The 18,413-nt window shown below is 32.0% G+C and overlaps 2 protein-coding genes across 2 annotated transcripts; both read right to left on the bottom strand.

The window, feature by feature from the left end:
* Positions 1–220: 220 nt before the first annotated feature.
* LOC111713555 (fatty acid amide hydrolase 1) lies at positions 221–8,268 on the bottom strand. The gene is made up of 9 exons (XM_023488437.1): positions 8,228–8,268; positions 7,606–7,656; positions 6,774–6,819; positions 5,716–5,810; positions 4,394–4,452; positions 2,687–2,790; positions 2,260–2,320; positions 1,904–1,958; positions 221–500 (listed from the first exon to the last, which is right to left on the bottom strand). The coding sequence occupies exons 1-9, from the start codon at positions 8,233–8,235 to the stop codon at positions 221–223; spliced, it is 759 nt and encodes a 252-aa protein (XP_023344205.1). The 5' UTR covers positions 8,236–8,268.
* A 470-nt stretch (positions 8,269–8,738) lies between these two features.
* On the bottom strand, positions 8,739–17,587 carry LOC111713554 (fatty acid amide hydrolase 1). The gene is made up of 13 exons (XM_023488436.1): positions 17,498–17,587; positions 17,359–17,430; positions 17,011–17,025; positions 16,887–16,946; positions 15,933–15,988; positions 15,583–15,665; positions 15,371–15,474; positions 14,762–14,832; positions 13,382–13,443; positions 11,233–11,311; positions 9,731–9,823; positions 9,474–9,504; positions 8,739–8,883 (listed from the first exon to the last, which is right to left on the bottom strand). The coding sequence occupies exons 1-13, from the start codon at positions 17,542–17,544 to the stop codon at positions 8,778–8,780; spliced, it is 879 nt and encodes a 292-aa protein (XP_023344204.1). The 5' UTR covers positions 17,545–17,587; the 3' UTR covers positions 8,739–8,777.
* Between the last annotated feature and the right edge of the window lie 826 nt (positions 17,588–18,413).

Raw genomic sequence — 18,413 nt, 5'->3', positions numbered from 1 at the left:
ATACTGTGGAGGTGGGTACCTGAGAGTAGTATAGGAGGATACTGTGGAGGTGGGTACCTGAGAGTAGTCTAGGAGAATACTGTGGAGGTGGGTACCTGAGAGTATTTTAGAAGGATACTGTGGAGTTGGGTACCTGAGAGTAGTATAGGAGGATACTGTGGATGAGGGTACCTGAGAAAAGTCTAGGAGAATACTGTGGAGGTGGGTACCTGAGAGTATTTTAGAAGGATACTGTGGAGGTGGGTACCTGAGAGTAGTCTAGGAGTAAGAGGATACTGTGGATGAGGGTACCTGAGAGTAGTCTAGGAGGATACTGTGGAGGTGGATACCTGAAGGATACTGGAAGGTGGGTACCTGAGAGTATTCTAGAAGGATACTGGGGAGGTGGAGCAGGAAAAGGGAAACCAGGACAAATTACGATATCAAAATCATGATTATTCCAGTCAGATACAAACTCTGTTATCAGTCTATCTTTGCTACCATTCACAAGCCATAGATCTCTAAATATAAAGAGTATTCACTAATAGATCTATTAATATACAGAGCATACACTGATAGATCTCTAAATATACAGAGTATGCACCAATAGATCTCTTAATATACAGAGTTTACACTGATAGATCTATTGATATAAAGAGTATACACTAATAGATCTGTAGATGTACAGAGTATACACTAATAGATCTATAGATATACAAAGTATGCACTAATAGATCTCTAAATATACATAGTATACACTAATAGATCTCTAAATATACAGAGTATGCACTAATAGATCTCTTAATATACAGCGTATGTACTAATAGATCTATTAATATAGAGAGTATACACTAATAGATCTCATAATATACAGAGTATGCACTAATAGATCTCTTAATATACAGAGTATACACTAAAAGATCTCATACAGAGTATGCACTAATAGATTTCTTAATATTCAGAGTATACACTAATAGATCTTTTAATATACAGATTATACGCTAATAGATCTCTAATTATATAGAGTATACACTAATATATCTCTTAATATACAGAATATGCACTAATATATCTCTTAACATACAGAGTATGCACTAATAGATCTCTTAATATACAGAGTATACACTAAAAGATCTCATACAGAGTATGCACTCATAGATCTCTTAATATTCAGAGTATAAACTAATAGATCTCTTAATCATACAGAGTATGCACTAATAGATCTCTTAATATACAGAGTATACACTAAAAGATCTCATACAGAGTATGCACTCATAGATCTCTTAATATTCAGAGTATAAACTAATAGATCTCTTAATATACAGATTATACACTAATAGATCTCTAATTATGCAGAGTATACACTAAAAGATCTCTTAATATACAGAGTATACACTAATAGATCTCTTAATATACAGAGTATACACTAAAAGATCTCATACAGAGTATGCACTAATAGATATCTTAATATACAGAGTATACACTAAAAGATCTCCTACAGAGTATACACTAATAGATCTCTTAATATTCAGAATATGCACTAATATATCTCTAAATATACAGAGTATACACTAATATATCTCTAATTATACAGAGTATACATTTACATAATATATTGATAATTTAATATGAATATTTTTAAAGGGACTGTCGAGATAATTTTCCAATTTAATCTGAATAGTTACCTACACCCAATTTACAACGGTCTTATATCTTGAAAAGAAATAAAAAAATAATTTTACAGAGAACATGTAATTTTAATTGATCAATTATGGATAGGGAAATAAAATATCTTTTACAATTTTGCTCGGAGAAAGGTAGAAAATTAATTCGATTATTAGACTCTTTACATAGAGGTTCAATTAAAATTTCTGTGACAATCTCTTTGAGAATATATTTTCAAAGTTAATTTTGTTTTTCTTACTTAGTTTTAATCGGTCCAGCGTCCCATAGGAGTTTTAGCTTCTGTGATACTAATCCTAAGAGTACAAACATTTTTGCGAAAAAATTCGAAATTTTGCGATTATTTTTTCGTATTTTGCTAATTTTTTTGCAAAGTTTTGCAATAATCTGTTTCGCGTAAAAATTTGAAATTTTCGCGAAACAAAAGTTTGCTGAATTTCACGAAAAAACGAAAATTGGCGCACTTTTCGCGAAATTTTCGCATTTTTACTGCTTTTTCTAGAGATATTTTTTCCGAATTGAATGCGAAAAAGTGCGAGATTTACGGCGAAAGAATAATTTTCGTGAAACGATTTCCCAATTTCAATGAAAACCTACCTGAGAGGAAGCTAACCAGACCATGAAGAAATAATGGGGTCTTGAATCTCAAAACATTCATCTGTAACAACATTAAAATATCAGAAAACAATGGAATAGGAGGACGAAATCAAGGCAATACTCACTAACTCACTTAAACCTTTGATTTTACCTCACAAACTCACTTAAACCTTTGATTTTACCTCACTAACTCGTTTAAACCTTTGATTTTACCTCACAAAATCACTTAAACCTTTGATGTTACCTCACAAACTCACTTAAACCTTTGATTTTACCTCACAAAATCACTCAAACCTTTGATTTTACCTCACAAAATCACTTAAACCTTTGATTTTACCTCACAAACTCACTTAAACCTTTGATTTTACCTCACAAAATCACTTAAATCTTTGATTTTACCTCACTTTGATTTAGCCTATGGATATACCTCTATAGATTGGTCCAGAATCTCTCCTTTCCATGCTGCAAGACTATGGTATCCCCCATCGCTCAACATGATTTCATTAAACACATTAGCAATCTCAGAGTGGTCTAGGAGATAAAATATCTTTAAATTGAGATAATGCCAAGAACTCTCACTTAGTTTGTTTCAAATAGATTTTCAAGTACAATAGGTGGCAACAGAGAAATGGATCAATTATACACGATTGCGACGTCACAAGTGTCAAATATAACAAGAAAGCGAAATTTTCTCACATTTGTTGACATGTTTTGCAAGATTAAAAAAAAAGTGTAAAAACTGACAATAAAGAACACATAAAATTTCACTTATTTTACTGTAAGATAAGTACTTTATTATTAATAATTAACAAAAACTAAGTTGACACTTGTGACGTCAGAATACAGCTGTATTCAGAGTGTACAAATTCTACGTTTCCATCTATTGTACTAGACTCTATTTTGTTTCAATTCAATTTATAAAAAAGATAAAGATTTTACTTGATTGAAACAGAAAACAGAGAAAAAGTAACATTTCAATAAAAAAATATGTCGGACCATAAAACAATAATAAAAGATATGCTGATATGGAAGAAACTTCAGATTCTAGGATAAACATGTTGAATTCAATTTCAAATTCACTTATATCATATGTTAGAATAGTTTTCTTTTGCGGAAATTGTTTTAAGCTAAAGAAAACATGGAGAAAAATGCTTAACTCTTTTTGCCATGAAAACGTCGAAATCTCCCAGTACATTTTCCATTAGTGTATAGCAGGGAATAAGAATAAAGGGAAAGGAAATGGCGCTGGTCTGGCATGAGAAAGCCAGTCGCACTGCTTTGCAGACGAGTTCTTTATTACACACGCACACTCTTTTGTTACAGCTACACACAACATGGCTACAGTCAAGGAAATTGCAGAACAATTTCGTCAATTATAAATAAGCTTGAATAACGAGTAGTTTATTGTAAACTTTAATCAAATTTAATTCTTTGTAGGAAAATTTGGCTTATAAGGTTGACTTAAATATATAAATAATATATTACATTTATATTTAACTTATTTTTAAGTAAACAAATAACAATAAACAAATATACTCTCCTAGACTGTACAAATACCGAGATTCTTTTGTACTGTATATATCTACAGTACACACCTTCTTTGGTTCGTTATTACTTACACACACTCTTTTGGTACAGACGCACGTTTTTGCAGACGAGTTCTTTATTACACACGCATACTCTTTTGGTACAGCTACACACAACATGACTACAGTCAAGGAAATTGCAGAACAATTTGTCGTCAATTTTAAATAAGCTTGAATAATGTGTAGTTTATTGTAAACTTTAATCAAATTTAATTCTTTGTATGAAAATTTGGCTGGTAGTGTTGGCTTAAATATATAGATAATATATTAAACTTATTTTTAAGTAAACAAATAACAATAAACAAATATACTCTCCTAGACTGTAGAAATACCGAGATTCTTACGTACTGTATATATCTACAGTACACGCCTTCTTTGGTTCGTTATTACTTACACACACTCTTTTGGTACAGACGCACGTGCGTATTTGCATGATGACGTTTCCGCCCCCTGGAGTATAGGTTTATAAGGATACTGGTATCCGTTGTGAATCGGATATGGTCCTGTTTAAATGAAGGTTCACTTGAAATTACAATGACAGTCATCACCTCTATTTTTCCACTCTTGTACATGATGTCCTGCTTCCTCAAGCTTCTCAGTAACCTCCCTGGAAGATGGAAGAATAAAAAAATTGATAAAAAAACAGTCGTTTCATACATGGTTACTCACAGAAGATAAAGCTTACAACACACTATAGTTTAAGTAGAAGTAAATATTTCCATTTACTGATAGCGCCGATTAAAGGATTCATAACTCTGATTGGATAATGAGATAGATAGAAAGATAGATGTTACCGCTATACTATTTCTATTGGTTAAGAATAGACAACAAACACATGACTGAACCCTGATTGGATCAGGCGCTAATGGATTCGGCATACAGGAGTGAACACGGCCTAAATTCTTAATTCAATTTTTTGGCACTGAAAGTCATTAGCTCTATCACGATGGGGAGGGGGGGGGGTCCACCCCTTCCTGTGGTTTTTTCTAAATAACTTAAAAACGGCTGACATTAGAATGCTAAAACTTCTTCTTTTTTCTTTAATGTAGTAAAGGGTGAAGGACAGTGAAAGGGCAGGTTGATATTTGAAAAAAAAATCAAAAATGGTTAAAAACTTTTTATTAATTAAGCTAAAGGGCTAAAATTTATATTTTGACAAATGGATGTATTATAATGTGTCACATGTTAATATTTGTCAAATGTAAAAATACTTATTTTTGAGCATTTTACGACGTACTTTTTGAACTGTTTATTAATGCTCCCTTGCACCCTAACCAATAAATAGATATGGTCTAATCTTAATAATGAGCAGGCCTTGAAAGTTGGACTAGGGACATGTATCTTAACTCTAAGGGACAAATCTAGGGGATGGGGGGGGGGGTTAGCCAATCTATATTTGATAAAAATATCCCAATCAGGATAGGGTTAAAAAAAAAAGAATCCTGACCATAAACTCAGATTTTCTTACTTCTGATTATTTCTAATTATTTTAAATCCAAATTTTTAGACCTTTGATATCTCAAACTGTGATTTGTATTTTATCAAATAATCTTAGTTAGAAATATCAAAGGTATAAAACATTAGGTTGCAAAGTTATAGGAATTATAAAATGTTAGTTTGTGATAAAAAAAATACAATAAGTGTGGTTACAGCAATAAGAAGTTGAAAATGTAGAAAAAAAAGTTATAAAAAACTAACCAATTTTTAAAAATATTTTCAATTTTTTTTTTTAACAATTATTCAAGAATTTTACATTAAAAATTATTGAAAAGCTGAACAAACTCATTTCAATAGAGTTGCAGTATTCCCTTTATTTAATAGTTCCTAATTATGAAAAAATATTTTTGTTTTCTAATTGTTTAATGTTTACCTAACAGCTCTCTTGCAGCCGGGTGTAGCGGGAAAAAATCCATCATAATCATACCAACCTATCCTTAGCTTCCGGCCAGGGGTATATAGGGATTCCTGGACACATGTCAAAAGGGATTTTAAGGAACCATCCGCGATTTAAGGAACGTTGATGTAATTTCAATTCATTTATTAAGTTATTCAATTTATCACGTGTCCATAAAATTTCTTTTTTTAAAATTAGGTTTCTTTATACAGTGACTTGCGGATTTTTTACTACAGAAAAAAAGGAAAAAATTGTGAGAATGAAATACTAGAAAATGATATATATCTTTCAACTTATTTAAGGTTATAATGCAAGGAAAGTTATTGCAGAGGTGTACGCATCTTTTGTACTACAGTGTACTGTCTCTGGTCTGGGCGGTAATGTAAACACAAGAGGGATGTCACAGCCTGACATGTGATCCATTTTTCACATAAAAAATCAATGAAATATTCTGGTCATAGGAAACTATTAGTAAATTATCAAAATTATCAAAATTAAATGCTTTTATTCTCCTCGGATACTAAACGAACATTGATGCATCTATTCTTGTTTACAAATCCCGCCCAGAGAGAACTGGTTTCAATATGTACGCAGAGTAAACGAAACTGCAATTAACTTTCCTTGCATTATAACCTTGAAATTATCGAGTTTAAAACAGCTAATCTTGAAATTGATGATCACATTAAATATCAAGATATAATTCCTTTGATTTTTAATCTTTTTCTTCGGCCATGTGTTTTTTTCTACAAGAACAACCTGTGAATTATTTCAGTGAAGAAGAGAAAAGTTATGTATTTTTGCATTTAAAAGTTATGAAATAATTTATTTAAGAGCCACATAAAATCACATTATTCAACATTTACTCTTTTTATTAATAATTAGAATTTTTTAAGCATTTAGTTAAAAAATACACTTTCTTTATTTTGTGTCTTTCATTGGAATCTTTCAATTTTGGAAAACGTTTTGTCAATAAATTTGAAATGAAGAATATTTTTAATTTTATTTTGAAATGTGATCTATTTAAGTGACCCAACCTGCCATTGTAGAGGAATAACCATCCAATCTTCGATACTCATTCTCCTGAAAGGAACTGTAGACGTAATTTCAAGCTAAGTTTCATGTCCGATTCAGAACAGTACCCTCAAAATTGACTGAGATATTCAATAAAAAAGGTTCTCGCATTTTTAGATTTATGATTTAAGATGGAACGAAAACTTTCGCGAACAAGTGCAAAAATATTCGTTCGTGTTTTGCAAAGTTTTTCTGGAAATTTCGCGTTTTTTCGCAAAAATGAATTAAGCAAAAAATACGAAAACAATGCGAAATTTCGCGAAATAAAACTTTCGCGAAAACCATAAGTGTTGTAGCTGAAACAATTACTGGCGCAACAAAAGGAAACGAAATTTCGCGACAAAAAAATTTTTTCGGATTTTTCTCGAGCAAACGAAATGGGAAAAAATGCGAAATTTTCGTGAAACGAAACGCGTGAGAGAAGAATTTAGTCGTTAAAAATATCTTACATTTTTTCAGAAACAATATACCGAATATTTAAATGAAATTAACCAAAAAGAATTAACATTTTCAAAGCAAGACTCTTTTATAATGCACTGAATACAGGGTGTCATTAAATTTCATTTTTAATCTAATTAATTCTTTAAAAATACCGGGTGACCCTACTTTTCATTCTTTAAAATACAGTTTGTCCCCATCAACCTAGAATTAGGTAAACAAGTTCAAATCGTCTATATAATGGATTCTATGCTTTGTAGTTTTATTCATTTTGATTTTCCTGAGAATTCCATATTTTGTCAAAATTGACAGATATTGTGCAATTGGTTTAGATTTAAAATGTTCAATTTTTGTTACCTGGCATTTTCCAGCAGACATTGCATTCCAATTTGTATTCCGGATACAGTTATATATTCATGTATCCAGGATACAGTAGCTGACATAAACCCAGATACAGATAGGATACATGGGGTCTAAATATATTCATTTATCAAGGATACAGTTGCTGACATAAACCCAGCTACAGATAGGATACAGGGTTTACATATATTCATGTATCCAGGATATAGTAGCTAACATAAACCCAGCTACAGATAGGATACATGGGGTCTAAATATTTTCATGTATCCAGGATACAGTTGCTGACATAAACCCAGCTACAGATAGGATACATGGGGTCTAAATATATTCATTTATCCAGGATACAGTTGCTGACATAAACCCAGCTCCAGATAGGATACAGGGTTTACATATATTCATGTATCCAGGATACAGTAGCTGACATAAACCTAGATACAGATAGGATACATGGGGTCTAAATATATTCATGTATCCAGGATACAGTTGCTGACATAAACCCAGCTACAGATAGGATACAGGGTTCACATATATTCATGTATCCAGGATACAGTAGCTGACATAAACCCAGCTACAGATAGGATACATGGTCTAAATATATTCATGTATCCAGGATACAGTTGCTGACATAAACCCAGCTACAGATAGGATACAGGGTCTAAATATATTNACATAAATACAAACCTCAAGAACAACAACATCATAAGTAACAACAACCACAACAAAAACAATTACAAAAACAAAAACAACAACAACTAAACAATAACAAGAACAACAACAAAAACAACAACATTAACAAAAACAAAACAACCACAACAAAAACAAAAACAACAACAAAAATAGCAACAACAAAAACAACTACATCATCAACATTTGAAACCACAAGAATAAAGTAAGAACCAGCACTTAAAAAAAAAGATAACAATTAAACAAAAAAATAGAAGATACAAAAACTGAAAAAATTTATATGTTTGCAAAATGTTATCTTACGAAAACAATTGTGACTTTTTGTTTTCAGTAAAAAAAAATTGTTAAACATTGAGATATAATAGGTTAACATTGAGATATATATTTGGTTTATCGATCGATCATAAAACTAAGATCTTTTGTATACATTTACAATTTCCTGTAATCCATTAAACCAAATTCATATTCATCATATTTCATGACTTTTAGGTCGTCATTGAAATCTCATTCTTTGTGTGTAACCCTGTACCTTGGTAAATTCTTCCATTGGTTGGTTTCAGTCCAACCACGCCACTGAAGTGGGATGGAATTCTAATAATAATATATTTTCCAGATGTTTAAAGGGACTGGGGGCGAAATTTCAAGTGACCAACAATTTAAAAAGTGCCATATGTCCGATTCACATCTAGGAATGAGAAATTATTTGAGAGTTTTGGACTAGTTCTTCGAAAATCAAAACATTTTTACAAATTTCAAAATTGTATTTTTTTAAATGATCACTTTAAATTACGTCACCTAGGCTGCAGTTCCTTCTCTGGAACTTGTTGATTGCTATTAGAATTACAGATAAAATACAAAATAAATTTTTGTGGAATGTCTAGGCTGCATCGCAATTAGGGATGGATCGTTTTTACTTTTTTGAAAAAATGATCGTTTTTTATAAAACGGCGATAAAAATGAAAATTGTAAAGGTTGTTTTTAAAAACGATCGTTTTTGAAAAAATTCTTCGTTTTGTTAACGAAAATTGGTTGTTTTTAATTTTCAACGATCGTTAACTATCGTTAATGACGACCCTTCATTAAAGATTGTTAACGACGCAGCCTAGACATTCCCAATAAAAGTTATTTTGTGTATTTCTTCTTTTTTTACAAAGATAATATAAACTTGGAAAATATATTTCCTCAAGCTACCACCAATATCAGAACCAATTCCTGGTTTTAAAAAATAGATTTTGATAAAGTTTTTATTTTAATAACTGTTTGAAAGAAAATAGAAATTTTTCGGACATTTTGATAAATTTTGGGGTAAACTAGACTTACTGAGACATGTCTGCCATTTATTAAGCCTTTATCTATTTAAAGCACAAGTTTGAAAAAGTAAAATTATCTGTTAACAATTAAAAATTCTAGACATTTTTTTCTCGTCTATTTCTGATCCCTAAAAGTGATGCACCAGCAGCAATAAGGGCCCCCTCACCCCCTGAAGAACCCCCAGGAGTTCTCAGTAGATCATGAGGATTACAAGTGTTTCCTGCAATTTTTTTATTATACAGTGTGTCCCAATGATCATGGGAATGAAATGACGACTTCTATATCTTCTTTGTTTAACACGGGGTTATTTCGTTAATATAATCTTGTAATATTCCAGTCAAAACATTTAACACAGAAAACTAATAGTCTCAGGATTTTCAAAATGTGATTAACCATATATCTTGAAAATTGACGGTGACGTTAGGAATTTATCCAGATTCCAGTTTATTAAAAAACCAACATAACGGTTCTAATATTTAATAACTTGGTCAATTTAAAGATAAAAAGAAGGTAGACTACATTTTGGAAAGCTCATTAGACTTTCAATCTTTTTTTGATGCTCTTTATGTCATTTATTAATTATCAAAAATCAAAGACGATATTCAAGTCTTCTCTAAATTCCCATGTTTATTGGGACAACCTGTATCATTAATTTATAAAAATCCGTTTTGCCCCGATAGCTTTATTTTCAATGGACAGAACAAAATTTTAAAAGATCCGTTATATTTTATAATCACATAATTAACCAATAACGATTTACATATGGTTTTAATTTATCTATGTAAATAATTCAAAATCTCTTGAAAAATGATTAAGAAGAAACATGTGCAGTCACATGCTAATATCTATCACATTATTGTTTAGATAAAAGTTATATGGATACCCTTGTGAATAATCGGGTATTGCTATTGAAAGGAGAGTGACTTGAACTTACGCTTCCAGTCCTTGTCATGGGAAACTTACGCTTCCAGTCCCTGTCATGGGAAACTTACGTTTCCAGTCCCTGTCATGGGAAACTTACGCTTCCAGTCCCTGTCATGGGAAACTTACGCTTCCAGTCCCTTTCATGGGAAACTTACGCTTCCAGTCCCTGTCATGGGAAACGCTTCCAGTCCCTGTCATGGGAAACTTACGCTTCCAGTCCCTGTCATGGGAAACTTACGCTTCCAGTCCCTGTCATGGGAAACTGACGCTTCCAGTCCCTGTCATGGGAAACGCTTCCAGTCCTTGTCATGGGAAACTTACGCCTCCAGTCCCTTTCATGGGAAACTTACGCTTCCCGTCCCTGTCATGGTAAACTTACGCTTCCAGTCCCTGTCAAGGGAAACTTACGCTTCCAGTCCCTTTCATGGGAAACTTACGCTGCCAGTCCTTGTCATGGGAAACTTACGCTTCCAGTCCCTGTCATGGGAAACTTACGCTTCCAGTCATTGTCATGGGAAACTTACGCTTCCCGTCCCTGTCATGTTAAACTTACGCTTCCAGTCCCTGTCAAGGGAAACTTACGCTTCCAGTCCCTTTCATGGGAAACTTACGCTGCCAGTCCTTGTCATGGGAAACTTACGCTTCCAGTCCCAGTCATGGGAAACTTACGCTTCCAGTCTCGGTTATGGGAAACACTGTACTTACCATAAACTGGATTACTACAGCTGTAGGAAACCATCGTTTGAGGTATGTTAGTCAAACAGAACGGGATTCCGTGGGCATCCTGAAAATAATTATTGCTTTTATGTTTATCCTACAGTCGTAGTCGTAAATATCAATACAAGGAGGACGACTTTCAATTTCAATTTTTATTTCTTAAAGCTTTTTAACAGCACATGGTTAAATATTATCATGATAATAAAGTAAAGTTATCAAATAGCAGCTTCTCTTTATTTTCATGTTAACTCGTAAATCGAAAAAAGCTTGTAAACATCAACACTTAATAAAAAAGTCGTCTTCATTATACTGTATATCAAATCATTGGTCGAATGTTCGTCTTATATAAAAACATCACTGGTTTATTGACCGTTCCTTATACAGTCATTAGTCAAAAAACAATTCTAAATACCATCCTTGGTTTTATAAAACAAAATATAAAATAATAAATGGCAAAATAGCAAAAAAATAATAATTGGTCTAATTGACCATCCTAAAGATTATTATGGTACTATGACTATCCTTAATATTGTTGGTCTAATGACCATCCTAAATATAGTCATTAGTCATAATGGCCATCCAAAATATATTCATTAGTCTAATGACCATCCTAAATATAATCATTAGTCATAATGGCCATCCAAAATATATTCATTAGTCTAATGACCATCCTAAATATAATCGTTAGTCTAATAACCATCCTAAATATAATCAGCGGTCTAATGGCTATCCTAAATATAGTCATCAGTCTAATGACCATCCTAAATATAGTCATTAGTCTAATAACCATCCTAAATATGGTAATTAGTCTAATGACCATCCTAAATATAATCATTAGTCTAATAACCATCCTAAATATAGTCATTAGTGTAATGACCATCTTAAATATAATCATTAGTCTAATAGCCATCCTAAATAAAGTCATTAGTCTAATGACTATCCAAAATATAGTCATTAGTCTAATGACCATCCAAAATATAGTCATTAGTCTAATGACCATCCTAAATATAGTCATTAGTCTAATGACCATCCTAAATATAATCATTAGTCTAATGACTATCCAAAATATAGTCATTAGTCTAATGACTATCCAAAATCGGGCATTAACATCTTTGAATGTCGAGGGTTACTTGAAATTACGAATCCAGTTCCTTTTTTGTGATCAATAGAGTTATAACATTGTGTGTTGATGACGGACCTATAACCTCATATAGAGAGTTAATTAAGTAGATGTTAGTTCCACATTTTATTGAGAATATACATACAGTGTACAGTGAAACCCTTAATAAAGAATACATCGAAAGAATTTATCAAATGTCGTCTTAACAATTTTTCAATGAGTTTTATACTATATTACGTAAATTTCAGTATTTGCGAAAATAAATAAATAGCCATGATTATGAGGGAACAGTTTTAAAGAGTTCCATATAATCATTTAATTAAAAAACTAAATATCTGCAACATTCCATTATCAGAAAGTGATGAATACGACATTTGCTGAATTCTTTCGATGTATTCGTTATTAAGGGTTTCACTGTATATAACCGGAAAACTGTAGAATAGGAAGACGACATTAAAGCAATACTGAATTGCAAATTTGATGTTGTTACAAAACAAATAGATTTACTAGTGAGTTATTAAATAACTTATTAAGTGAAATGAGACTGTTTACACTGCACATTTGCTGTGCCTCATAATCATTGGACTGTTTAATGTCAAAACTTGAGTCCAAATGTCGACTTCCTATTCCAGAGTTTTCTAGTTATCAGTGTATTTTGGTCTGGGTTGACCCTTGTCAGTTTTTGAGATTGTTTCTGTCATGAAGATTAAAAACAAACTCGTTTGTTTAGGACTAAGAGGTTAAACAACGGAAACAATATTAGAAAAATTAATATAACTTAAAAAAATAGCATTCAATAAAACAATGAAAAATAACATAAATAAGAAAGAACAAAAATAAGAACAAAAAAATCAAACGAAAAATAATCAAAGAAAAAAGATCGAAAAAAAACTAATAAAAAACGTGAAAAAGCAACAAAATATAAAAACGAAAATTAACTTAGACTATAAACAACAAACATAAAAATAGAAAATAAAAAAATACTAAAAAAAAATGAAAGTGCCACAAAATCTTAACCTTGATGAACTTGACGTAAGGTGAATCCTCCAAAGCTGGTTTATTGATCAGTCCACTCAAACCTGGGATAATTTATAAGATCATTAATTTTCAAGGCGACATTATAGACAATCGTTTTCAAGACGACATTCTAGGATGGGAGGATTTAATTTTCAAGACGACATTATAGACGCTCGTGCATTCATTTATAAAGGATATAATGTAGTACTTACAGTGATGCCCAAAACAACTGTGGAATAGGAAAATGTTTTTTAAATACACTGCAAAGTTAATGCAAGATGAACATGTTGATATCTAGTTAATTTAGGTTATCATTAATTAAAGTATGCAAGGTGTTTTAATAGAATTAATATGTGCTTACCTCTACTAAGAGTAAATATGGAAAATTGCGCAAAACATATTTACAATGAATTTACATTGTACACTATGATCTAGCCAGGCTACATTTGCTGCATAAAACGTGCTGGGTCGACTTTACACCATGGACAGTACGATGAACTGCATAAACGAGCGGGGGAAGGCAGGCGGCCATGAGCCACTACTACTTCCCCTTCCGTGCCTCATATTAGCTTTTTGAAAATGAAATGAATGAAATTTTTGACAAATTTGACTGAGTATTGCATCTTGAAATATCACAAAGTTGGCTAATGAGTGATTTTAAGATGGATTTAGTATAATGAGTCAGTAATAGAATAATCATTAGACTTTGTGATATTTTACGATACAATACTCAGTCAAATTTGTCAAAAATTTCATTGTAAAACAGTTTAAGAATTCAACACATAAAATATTAATCTTAAGTAGAATTGAAAAATGGTTTGAGTTGTGCTGGATTTTCTAAAATCACACTTTAAAGGCCCTAAATATACCATTTAAAAAGTAGTTTTGCCCGGAAGAGTCAAATGTGGTGGTACTGAAGGGGAAATAGTGGTGGCTCATGGCTGCAAGAAGAGAAAAAAGCTAATATGTGGCACGGAAGGGGAAATAGTGGTGGCTCATGGCCGCCTACCTTCCCCCGCTCCATAGACAGTACGTGTTGTATCGGGCGGATTATGCAACTTTTATTCTAGGGTATGCAAGATAAATTTAACAATGAAAAAATAATTTCAAGCTTTTTTATGCAATAAAAACCGTAAAAAAATAGAAAATAAAAAATTGTACAGTTCCCGAATTTAAAGAATTTGAGCAGCGGTTTAAATTTAAGCCGCGGTTTAAATATGGTTGGTTCCACTTAAAATTGTACCAAATGTTTCAAGATTTAAGCCGGCGCTTAATTTAAACCGGGTTTTGGTGGATTTAAACCGCGGGTTAAATTCTTTAAATTCCATCTCAGAAGTATTCAATAAAAATCAAGTTATTAAGATAAATTAAAAATCTTACCGATAGTTGCATCATAGCCTTTCACGAAGAAACACTCTTTCACAGATATAGGAAGACCATACAGAGAACCTCTTCCAAATAAACAGGTTAAAATATAGTTCCTGATTAAACATGTTTGCAGTTTAACCCTATGCCGGTGGGAGGGGAAGTCATTCCTTCAGGAGCATATTCAGGAATTTTGTAGCCCAAAAAAATTCTTAAAAACCACAGATTTCGCTGGCCCAGTGGGTGGCCTGAGCCCCAATAGCCCCCCCTCATCCCTGAATACGCCTCTGATCTCCCCCTGTGTTTTTCTACATAACTTAAAAACGGCTTACACCATAACGCTAGAGTGCTCAAACTTCTTAACTTTTTTAACTTCATAATTTGTTATACACTACACACCTATCATCAAAATATGTTTAATGCTTTGGTTAGGGTAGAAGACGGTCAAACTCAAACGCCTGATCGGTGTTTCAAAAAAATCAAAAATAGTGTTTGACTTTTTTATTATTTTAGCTACAGATCTAAAATGAACTAATTTAAAAATAGTGTTTGACTTTTTTATTATTTTAGCTACAGATCTAAAATGAACTAATTTAAAAAGCTNAAAACAAATAATTGTCTAACCTCTGTTCGATAGGAACATTTTTTAGCCCCTCGGCCCAAGAAGTTGCTTCAAGGATAAAATCACAAACAACGTTGATCTTCTCGTCCACAGACAATGCTTTAGCCTGGAACAGAAACAATAGATTAGCTTAGTACCTTCAAGAGGGATATTCCCGATTTACAACGGTACCCTATACCTCACTTTTCTAGAAGCGCTGGAATATTTGTGTTGCGTTGGGCATAGCATAGTTCGGGTTTTCAAGGAATAACTGTGACGTCATTCGCGTTGAGTTCACGCGCAGTATGCTAGCGTACACTTCAATTGTACGGCTTTTTACAGAGACAGTAGAAATACACTAAATTCTTTGTCCTCAATGATCAGTCAAAGGTTTAAAGGGGATTATTGTGAATCGGGGATGGGCCTCTTTAAATGGAAGGTTACTTAAAATTACGCTTACAGTCCCTTTAAAATTGTCTACCTACCTACCTACCTACCTACCTACCTACCTACCTACCTACCTACCTACCTACCTACCTACCTACCTACCTACCTACCAACCTACCTACCTACCTACCTACCTACCTAATGCAAGAATATGTTTTCTATCCACTGTAATCAATTCCCCTTCCACCATCAGTCTTAAACAATAAAAAATTGGTAACCGCCAAAAAAGTGCTCTGAAAAAAGTCCTAAATTTTGGCACTAAAAAAGTCATGTGTATAAAAAAATTTGGTATGGTAAAAGGCTTTTCATAAATGTATATTTTATCATTTTTGGACATTTTTTTTAAAACATTTTTACTATAAAACTGGTTTTTGCAAAAAAAAAGTTTTGGGGTTACTAACGATGTATTATTTGTCATATTTGGACATCAAACATAGGATTTAGAGGGGGGTGGGGGGCAAATTGACAACCCCCCAGCGTATCCTTGTTTTTAAGTACCCAAGCAGGGCCGGGTTAATTTTTATTTTCTAGAACTTTTTTTCTGGCTCCAGTATGATTTTATACAAAAAAAATTTCATGTAAAAAAGTGGCCTCGTATAACGAAAAATGCATGGGATTAAATAACCATTGAAAAAAAGACTTGACATAAATAACGCCCCTGGCTATATTTAATATGCAGATGTAAAGGTGAAAAGTCCTTTTTATGAAAACGTCTAAAAATTCACCTCATTTTCACAAGACTTAGGAATTTTTTTAGGACTTTTTTAGGACTTTAATTCCTGTGATTTTATTTGCTGAGACTTTTATGGCAGCCCCATATTTTAGGAAAAAAGTCACAGGAATTTAAAATTTAGGACTTTACTTTCATTGAGATTTTGTCATAGGTCTTCAGAAAAATTGGGACTTTTTCACCAAAGTTTTTATTTCCAGGTTTTTTTTCCGGAAACTTTTATTTCCTGTGACTTTCTTACATTATAGCTAGATTAAAAATCGTTAAAAATCATTAACATTTTAGGCGTTTGATAAAATTTGTTCTCTAGTACCTTCAAGAGNCCCTCTCCCCCCCACTACCCCTCTTCCCTTTCCTCTTACCTCTGCGTCAAATCGTCTTTCCTTTTCTGCACAATTTCCCTTTTTGCTTCAATTTTCTTTCTAAAAAACAAGAATTATTCAAAATCAAGTTTTTAAATATTATAATTTTCTTATTTAATTTTACCTTGTTTGTCTTTTCCTGTCTCAAATTATTTTGAAAACAAACCATGATTTAGTTTAAAATATTATTGTGTCAACTTGATGTATACGGTACACCTATGTAATGACCTAATCATTTCTTATATTTTAAATGTAGTAATTTTTTATTCAATTTTTTCTGTAAATGAAAATTGTGAATTCATACATCTTAAGAAATGCCATTCAAAAAGGCCAAAAAACGTCGACTTAAGAAAAATGTCTTTTAAAAAAAATGTCAATAATAATTATAAAATTGATTATTAACATTTATTAATGAAAAGATTTAAAATCAATTAATATTTGTTGATATTTAAAAATTATTTTCTAAATGTTCCTGGCACTATCTATTGTCTTGGAAGAGATAAGTGCGACAAAAACAGCTCCCAAGACACCAGCACTTATATCCCTAAATAAAATTTTTTTTTGTGAGATTTTGAATTTTGGACGCTTCCCGCCACTTTTTCATGCTTTACCTGGTAGAGAAACCCATAGGAAAATACTTTTCAAAAAATTCCAACATATTTCTAGAATTTCTATAAAATCTAACTATTTTATAATTTCTTGTGTTTCTAGAATTTCTATAAAATCTAACTATTTTATAATTTCTTGTGTTTCTAGAATTTCTATAAAATCTAACTATTTTATAATTTCTTNTTTGATGGAGACAAATATTTGAAATTTTTATTTTTCATAAACCTTCCCTGGGGTCCCTAGATGTCCCACAAAAAAATTGGGCCCGATCGGTTCAGCCGTTTTGACGTTTATTGGATACAAACAAACAAACAAACAAACACCAAGACAGATAAACAGACAAGCCAAATTCATATATAGATTATACGTAAAATTCAGTAATTACAAAAATAAATAAATAGCCATAAATATGCGGGGACAGTCTTAAAGAGCTCCATATAATCATTTAATTAAATATCTGCAGGATCCCATTATCAGAAAGTTAAGAATGCAACTCAAGTTATGATTTTAAATACCCCAATGAAAAACAATAAGAAAAAGAAAAATGCCGTCTTTCTCCCACAGTTTTGTGAGTTTCACTGCATGCAATTAAGTTTACAGGGCATCTATAGTTTGTTTGTCACTAACTGAAGGTTTTATATTTTACCAAATGCAATTGTTATCTTTGAAACAGTTTCTTATCTTTGTGATTAAATATTACAAATAACAAGTTTGAAAACATGGTTTCAAGTTATTGGGTGAAATTGGAAAAAATCTTAATTATTTGTAAATATACATTTTTTATGTACATACAGTTATCGCCATATATATGATTACAATGAAAACGACTTTCTACCAATCTTTCAAAAAGCTGATACTCATAAACATATAAATAAAAAGAAGTTGCCAATTAACAGGTTGTATACTTGTAATCTTGTA

Source organism: Eurytemora carolleeae, unplaced genomic scaffold (genome assembly GCF_000591075.1).
Source record: "Eurytemora carolleeae unplaced genomic scaffold, Eaff_2.0 scaffold844, whole genome shotgun sequence".
NCBI lineage: Eukaryota > Metazoa > Arthropoda > Copepoda > Calanoida > Temoridae > Eurytemora > Eurytemora carolleeae.
Note: the sequence above shows the minus strand (reverse complement) of the source record. Positions and strands in the feature narration are given on the sequence as shown.

Bases quoted from the DNA above. Each gene is read 5' to 3' on its own strand.
- LOC111713555 (XM_023488437.1), bottom strand. The intron at 6,820-7,605 runs GTAACAAAAATT...AGTTCCTTTCAG, and splicing joins TGTCTGCTGGAAAATGCCAG to GAGAATGAGTATCGAAGATT. The intron at 2,321-2,686 runs GTATATCCATAG...ATGTTGTTACAG, and splicing joins TTCTGGACCAATCTATAGAG to ATGAATGTTTTGAGATTCAA.
- LOC111713554 (XM_023488436.1), bottom strand. From the start codon at position 17,544: ATGTTGGAATTTTTTGAAAAGTATTTTCCTATGGGTTTCTCTACCAG. The intron at 14,833-15,370 runs GTTAGACAATTA...TTTATTTGGAAG, and splicing joins AATGTTCCTATCGAACAGAG to AGGTTCTCTGTATGGTCTTC. The intron at 9,505-9,730 runs GGATCAGAAATA...TTTTAAAACCAG, and splicing joins TGCTGGTGCATCACTTTTAG to GAATTGGTTCTGATATTGGT.